The 6336-nt window shown below is 41.3% G+C and overlaps 1 protein-coding gene across 1 annotated transcript in view; it reads right to left on the reverse strand.

The window, feature by feature from the left end:
• Window positions 1-5736, reverse strand: part of med27 (mediator complex subunit 27) — a 52964-nt gene extending 47228 nt beyond the window's left edge. The window contains exons 1-3 of the mRNA XM_056289193.1: window positions 5528-5736; window positions 4093-4237; window positions 2931-3061 (exon numbers count right to left, since the gene is read on the reverse strand). Of these exons, the coding sequence (XP_056145168.1) occupies window positions 2931-3061; window positions 4093-4237; window positions 5528-5730 (479 nt within the window). The 5' untranslated portion in view covers window positions 5731-5736. The remainder of the gene's footprint in view (window positions 1-2930; window positions 3062-4092; window positions 4238-5527) is intronic.
• Between the last annotated feature and the right edge of the window lie 600 nt (window positions 5737-6336).

Below are 6336 nucleotides of genomic sequence, written 5' to 3' on the forward strand. Positions count from 1 at the left end.
TTCCACTGTGATGTGGCCCAATACATAGCAGGTTCTTCTCATTGCATTTGTTCTGGGTTGAGGAATTGTAACATGACCTCTGCTAACTTGTCTTGTTCCATGTTCATGTCTGTCCTGGGGAAAAGTTATTCTTGAGGACAGGCAGTAGGGTTGTTTTGACACAACTATATTCCTGACTAACGTTAGAAGACTGCGTGTTAATCTGTCTTCTACTTTCAGCCAGGCAGGATCATGGCGCATTTGGTCTATACCTTTTCTCATTGAACACCTGAGTGCAAGACGTGCTGCTCTATTCTGCACTATCTGAAGCTTGTTTAGCTCCTGTTTTGCTGCACTTGACCAGATTGCTGGGCAGTAGTCAAGGTGTGACAAAACCAAGGTTTGTATATCCTGTAAGATAGTAGTTGGCGTAAGGAAAGAGGAGTATCTTCTTATCATAGATATTCCTCTCCCCATTTTTCCAATTATTTTGTCTATGTGATTCTGCCACGATAGTTGTTCATCCAGAATGACTCCTAGAAGTTTAGCCTCAGTAACTTGTTCTGTGCAGCTGCCCTTGATAGATATGCTTAATTGGTTCTGACATCTTAATGCATGGTTTGAGCCAAAAAACAATACATTTCGTCTTTGATACATTCAGAACTAGATTGTTTTTGGTTACCCAGTCCAAAATTAATTTCATATAATTTTCCAAGAGAACGTTTAACTCATCCACACTGTTTGATAACATATACACTGTGGAATCATCGGCAAACATAGCTAACATTACTCAAAACAAGTGGCATATCATTGGTAAAAACAGAGTAGAGCAATGGGCCCAAACAACTTCCCTGAGGAACACCACACTGTACTGTCCTTACAGTAGAAAAACTACCGTTAAAGTAAACAGTCTGTGTTCTGTTTGATAAGTAGCTCCTCATTCAATCAAGAGTCAAATTATTAAAGCCATAAGCAGCACGTTTCATTAAAAGCATCTCGTGGTCTATTAAATCAAACGCAGCACTAAAGTCAAGTAGCACAGCACCCACAATCATTTTCCTGTCTATATCCCTCAGGCACTGATCAGTCATCTGCATCAAAGCAGTACTTGTGGAGTGATCTTTTTTGTAGGCATACTGAAATTCAGAGTTAAGTTTGTTAAACAGGAAAATAAGATAAAACCTGGTCAAACACAACTCTTTCCATAAGCTTGCTTAGCACCAGAAGAATGCTGATAGGACACCTATTAGCACCTGTAAACATGCCCTTCTTGTTTTTGGGTATAGGAATAACTTTTGCAGCTTTCCATGCCAAGGGACATACACCCTTCTGTAAACTTAGGTTCAAAATATGGCATATGGGAAATGCAATAGGGCCAAACCATTCCTAAGAGTTTCCCATCAAGCTTATCTAATCCTGAGGGTTTTTCCCTATTTACACTACTGAGAAGTGTTTCTACTGTATTCACTTGAACAGCTTGAAAATCAAAATCACAATCTCTATTTTTCATAAAATGGTCATTAATCAGTTGTCTTGAAAGTTTGTTATCTGAAGTTGTTTCATTTTTTAGTTTCTCAATCTTTCCAACAAAATATTCATTAAAATAGTTAGCAATAGCTTGAGGTTTAGTAAGGAAGGTACCGTCTGCCTCTAGGAAGGGGGGTGTATTTTCCCCCGATCTACCCATTAAATCGTTTAAAGTTTTCCACGGTTTCTTTCCATCATGTTTAATTTCATTTATCCTATTTTAATAATACCTTCTTTTCTTTTTCTTATTTATTTTGTCACTTGATTTCTTAGTGAACAATATGACTTCCAGTCAGTTGCATTACCAGACTTAACTGACTCAGTTTTCATTTTATCCCTCTGGGCCATCAAGGCTTTCAGTTCCTCATCAATCCAAGATGCTTTTGTTTTCCTTACTGTGATTCCCTAATGGGAGCATGTTTATCGGCCACTTCTAAAAACATTTTTGTAAAAAGTTCAAGTGCTGCATCCACATCATGTATTTTACACACATTATCCCATTGTACCCTGTTTATGTCCCTAATGAAATCATTCTCACAAAGATTTGAAAGATCTTTGGACAACAATTTTAGGTCCAACTTTTGGAACTTTGGCTTTCCTAACAATCGCCACCAAATTGTGATCACTGAAGCCAACTGGAATTGATATAGTCTTTGAGGACATTTCTATGAACTCATAGGACAGAGGACTGTGGGCTGCTTCCCTTCACCACATTCTGTCTCTGTGAGATGGGCTTTTCTGCTGCTGCCTCAAAGTACAGATCCAACCTCAACATGAAAGCATGACTTGAGAGTGGCGGTATCAAACCTGCAACCCCGTTTTGAAAAGATGTGCAGTGCAAAACAGGCTCATTGCAGCACTAATGCATTGATAAGACTTGAGCTCTCACAAACTGACCTGCTCATCGTTTTTCCCATATATCTGCATTTGTTCTTTTTTTTGAACAGATTGAACTTTATTGTTATTGTTCTAGTAAAGTGCTTTTTAAAATTCCTTTTGTTTTTCTGTTTCTGAAAAAGCACACAGACTGATGGAGCAATCTAGTGACACATGTCACAACAAGAGGCTTGATAAAGTTGAAGTGGAACTTGCGTTTGTTATTTGCACAACAGAATTAATGAAAGAAAAGTGAAAGGAATGTTCATGATCTTGATGGTATTTAAATAAAGTTAAACTTGGCCCATTTTGTCACCATTTTGTTGGGGCAGGGGGCATGAAAATGTTTCTTCCTCCAAAGGGGGGCGTGGCAGAAGATGTTTGAGAACCACTGGTGTAGCATGCTTAGCACATCACTCATTTAGCATTCAGAAATGTGTCAAAACGGCTACACACAACACATTACACTGGTGCGTAAAGTTTGTGTATAGCTGGTGTCATGTGAATGTATAATTTAGTGCTTTTACTATGTTTACTGTGTTACTTACTGAGGTGGGAGAACTAGTGTGCTTGGCTGGACCTTCGGCCTTCTCTTAGCCGATGCTCCCATCTGATTCGCTGACCGTTTGAGTGACTGCTGGTTCAACAAACTGGATGCTAAGCCGGCATGGTACTGTAGCTGAAGACATATTAGCGGTTTAAATAACAGTCCATGTATGGTACTAGCAGTAGTTATAGATAAACAGTAGTAATAGTAGTAGTAATAATAGGAGTAGCAGTGGTAGCGATATTCGAAGTAGTAATGGTATGAGCTGTGGTCAGGAGAAATAGGGAATCAGCAGTAGTCACAGTGGTTGTAGTCGTAGTACTAATAGTAGAAACATCAGCAATAGTAGCAGTACTAGTAGTGGTAGCAGTATTTGCAGTAGCATAACTAGTAATAATAGCAGTAGTACTAATAGTAGCATGTAGAAAGACAGTCAAAAAAATAAGACAGCAAGCCAGCCAGGCAGCCAGCCACACAGACCTACATACAAAAAGAAAGACCGAGACTAAGACGGATCGACAGACAGACAGACAGACAGACAGACAGACAGACAGACAGACAGACAGACAGACAGACTGAACTAACACGAGCTCTCAGAACCCATCGGCTATCGTCTGATAATAATTTAGCCTCTGGGGACAATGGACAATATTTTGGGTCCAGTGTAGCTGTTGGCTGCTCGGTTCTGTGTTCTATGAAGACTTCCTCTTCCATGCACCCATCATTGTTTACAGTCTGATTAGCAACTTGAGAAGCGAGAATGGAGTTGGAGTTAAGAGACGATGTCTATGACCGAATTGTTTCAAAAGTAGTCGACACAAGTTGAAATGCCTCCCACAGCATCACAACAAAACAGAGCCCCCGGGCCCCTCACTGTAGGGGTCAAGCTGATTTTTCCTTTCTTTTAATTTGCCACCCGTTATATATGAGAGAGACAGAGAGAGAGACAGACAGACAGACAGACAGAGACAGACAGACAGACGGACGGACAGACAGACAGACATAGAGAGAGACAAACAGACAGACAGACAGAGAGAGGGGGGGGGATAGTGAGTCTACCATTATGGATTGGACAGAGGTAGCAATTAGGTCAGGTTTTAGTTATTAAACATTATACTGTTTTTACAGTATGCTTATACATTCATCTTAGTTAGTGGGCCTACCTTGTTGGACCACTTGTAGGCTTGTAGCAGTTGGGAATAAAGGGGGGTTTTGTCTTGGACGGGATCCAGACTCAGCAGACCGCTGTTGTGAAGAGGATGAGATTCTGATGGACGACCAACAAGACCACTCAGTCTCTCCAACTCACTACAACATCGAGACAGACAAGCAGTCAGAAAAACAGGCACTCTGCCTCTTCATCTCACGACAACAGAGAGGGGGAGTGGACAGCCAGTAAGACAGAGGAGACAGATAAATACTCGCTGTGATATAAAATATTAAATTCTGAATCTAAACCTCCTTTCAGATTTCTTATTGGCTGTTTACACACTGTCAAGTTGTCTGTTCGTTTTAGAAGTATATCCCCTTAATTTAGCTTTAAGCGTATTAGTCTTTAAAAGAGATGCATGAAACCCAGGCTTAAATATTAGAGAAAGAGCTTATCAGTCTTAACAGAGGAACGTTCATGGGGGTTGACAGGTGCAGCTGCAAGTCATCTGCATAGGGATGAAAAAGGAATGTGTATCAATACATTTAACACAGGCATGAATGTTGAAAGAGGCACAACACCCTCGAGTTTGCCTTATAGGACACCATGTGTCACGTGAGGGACAAGAAAACGTTTCCAACGGAAACTACCGTCTTTGCTGGGGAGGGAAGACTTACAAGCGCACTACAACACCTTATGTTAACCCACCACTGACCAGGGGTATACTGCCTACAGCAGTCCATTGACAATACTGGTGCCAATCCATAATAAATGCCTAAAGCACTTCAATAATCCCGTATGCTAGCCACTCAGTAACGGCCCTTGATATGATCAGAAATGCACCGTGGTGCGCTTGATAATGGTGTATGGTGGCTTCCTCTGGACTCCTCCGTGCTGCTGATCCAACGTCTGAAAGGCCAGAACAGCCAGCGATACTGAGGAACGTGGCACAAAGATGAACGGTATCCTGCTGGTTGCTTTTAGTGACGTGCTATGTCCCCCCTCGACCATTAAGACCTGCAGATGGAGCCGTGCTGGGTATTCCCAGGCTCGGTTGGTTACAAAGGGTGACCGGGCTTTTGCTGTTCGAGCCCCCACACTATGGACCTCTCTTCCTGCTGAGCTAAGACGAACTAAGTCTCAAGTTTATTTTAAATCCCGTCTTAAAACGTTTCTTTTTATTAAAGCTTTTACAAATGTTTGATATTTGTTTTTATTTTCACTCTCATTTGATCTTACTCTTATTCCTGCCTTGTCTGGACTTATCTGGTTTTTGTTTTTGTTTAGTGAAGCACTTCGTCACATGCTTTTAGCAAGGTGCTCTATGAATAACTGTATATTATGATTATGATTATTATTATAGCATTATAGTATTCTGTGACAGCTGGCCTGTGGTGACTGAAGTGGTAACAGATGAAGGTGGATTCTGCTCGTGTCTGTGAACTCACTTCAGGTCGCGGTTGACAGCCTGCAGGTTGTCCTGGAACTCGGTGATAAAAGCCTTCTCTCTGCCTTCCAGGGTCTCTTTGTTCTTCATTCCATCCTTAAGAGAGTCAAACACTCTGGTCACACTGGATCTGAGAGCCTGGATTGCACTAATAGCCTGAGAAAAAGCTTCCAAATTCACTCCGACGTTCATTACATCCGCCATGTTGTCTTGTCGCTTGGAGATGACGTCATTGACTGACCACTGAACTTTTTTCTTTTTTTTAATTTCAAACGTACAAACAACGTGGCAACAACATTTCCCTATTAGAGCAATAGGACCATGTGCATACAAAGGAAAGATAGAGAAAATAAAACGGGCGAGAGGTTGAAATAATAATCAATACAAAATGCAAAACTATAAAAGACCCACGAGCGCCGAACGTGAGAAATGCTCTTTGAACCAGAATATGTCCAAGAAGCGGCTCAGGCCGTTCATATCAGGCTTTGACTGTGTGCAAGAATAAGCTCTCCGTGCCCTAGCCTAGGTAGACCTCTATATACTGTACTTATCTAACAGATGCACTCCGGAAAACCACGTGTTGCGATCTCACAGCAGAATTTAATAGTTTTGAAATAAATTAGAGATATGAATGGCATGAGCTGTGTGTGTGTGTGTGTGTGTTTATATTCAGGCCTTCCATAAACAAGTATTTCAAGTACGGAAAGCTCAAATCAAGGCGTGTGATCGGAGGTCAGCCGCGGTATAACGGAGGTGACGTCTAATTCCTTTGCACGATTCAGTATCACTCCGCTAGTACGTTGCATAGCA

Source organism: Lampris incognitus, chromosome 1, assembly GCF_029633865.1.
Source record: "Lampris incognitus isolate fLamInc1 chromosome 1, fLamInc1.hap2, whole genome shotgun sequence".
In the NCBI taxonomy this organism is placed as follows: Eukaryota; Metazoa; Chordata; class Actinopteri; order Lampriformes; family Lampridae; genus Lampris; species Lampris incognitus.